This window comes from Buceros rhinoceros, unplaced genomic scaffold (genome assembly GCF_000710305.1).
Source record: "Buceros rhinoceros silvestris isolate BGI_N320 unplaced genomic scaffold, ASM71030v1 scaffold14989, whole genome shotgun sequence".
NCBI lineage: Eukaryota > Metazoa > Chordata > Aves > Bucerotiformes > Bucerotidae > Buceros > Buceros rhinoceros.
In genome coordinates this window covers 1-1,266 of record NW_010433407.1, presented here as the reverse complement: position 1 = coordinate 1,266, position 1,266 = coordinate 1, and the positions used below count along the sequence as shown (strand labels likewise).

The window sequence follows — 1,266 nt, the reverse complement described above, 5'->3', positions numbered from 1 at the left end:
GAATGCTCAAAGTCCCAGTGAAAACACTCAACTTTAAAATTTCACACTTGCCACGTGTTAAAGAGAGAACATAACACAGAATATATGGCCAAACTTCCGGAAGAGCATTCCGCAGAGCTCCTTCAGCTACCTCCTTAAAAGCCACCCGGTAGGAATAAGACACTGCATTGATAAAAGAGAGGCAGGAAAGCAGAGTGAAGACATCTAGTGTGCAGTGTGAAAGTCATCAAATGGGAATCTAGCCTCATCTGAGAGATCTGAGGCTCTGTAATCATCAGAAGCAAAACCCAAAGTCATTCACCTCTAAAGTCAGTGTTTTCTACGTAAAAAAAAAAAAAACCTTTTTCCAAAAAAATCCAAAACTGAACTCTGTAATCATCAGAAGCAAAACCCAAAGTCATTCACCTCTAAAGTCAGTGTTTTCTACGTAAAAAAAAAAAAAACCTATTATCCAATAAATTCACATACTGAAGACCATCTGTTTATTTATGGTCCTTCCAGAATATTTATACTGAAAGTAATGAGATGTTGAAAAAGAAAAGTGGTGGTTAGTTACGCCACAGAACAACTTATGCTGGAGGTATTTGTTATGGAAACTATAACCTTGTTCTGCACAAGGTGTAATTGTAACATACAAGACAACAATAACTTTGTACACATATTTATCATGGACTGACATATAAGAGAAAGAAAACCCATTTTAAAAATGAAACTGCACACAGTATTTCCTCAAAATCTTCAATCAGCTGCTATCTTCTTTAAATATCCACCTCTAATCTGGAATTACTGTGAATCAAGAACCATACATACCAGTACAGCTGGTACTGCAGTACTGCATACTTCATTTTTTAAAAATTATGTAAGTCAGACCTTGAAGAACTAAATTGTGGCTTCAGCAAATTACCTAATCAATCCAATGTCACGATAAATATATACCATAAAAAACACGGACAAAATACATCCTTTAACACAGAATCCTCCACATTTTGATCCTCTCACAAGGCTCAAGATGATCTATAATTTCAGAGGTCACATCAGGCTATGATCACTGACTCAAGGTAATCTAAATTCTTGTATAACTTAAGGGGAGAAATACAACCCTATGAGTATCTGTTGGATACTCAGCTGGATTTTTCACAGGGAAGCTCATGTCAGCTGATTCATTTTGACTGGAAAACAATCCATTGGTAACTTATTCATGCCCTGTGGAGTTGTTTCAGGACAAGGATACTTTGAAAGGCTTTTAATTCTTAACCAATTGTCCTG

At 36.2% G+C, this 1,266-nt stretch overlaps 1 protein-coding gene across 1 annotated transcript in view; it reads right to left on the bottom strand.

The window, feature by feature from the left end:
* Window positions 1-162, bottom strand: part of LOC104500452 (sodium/bile acid cotransporter 7-like) — a gene marked incomplete at both ends in the record, with an annotated part of 27,971 nt that extends 27,809 nt beyond the window's left edge. The window contains one exon of the mRNA XM_010144100.1: window positions 95-162. Within this exon, the coding sequence (XP_010142402.1) occupies window positions 95-162 (68 nt within the window). The remainder of the gene's footprint in view (window positions 1-94) is intronic.
* Between the last annotated feature and the right edge of the window lie 1,104 nt (window positions 163-1,266).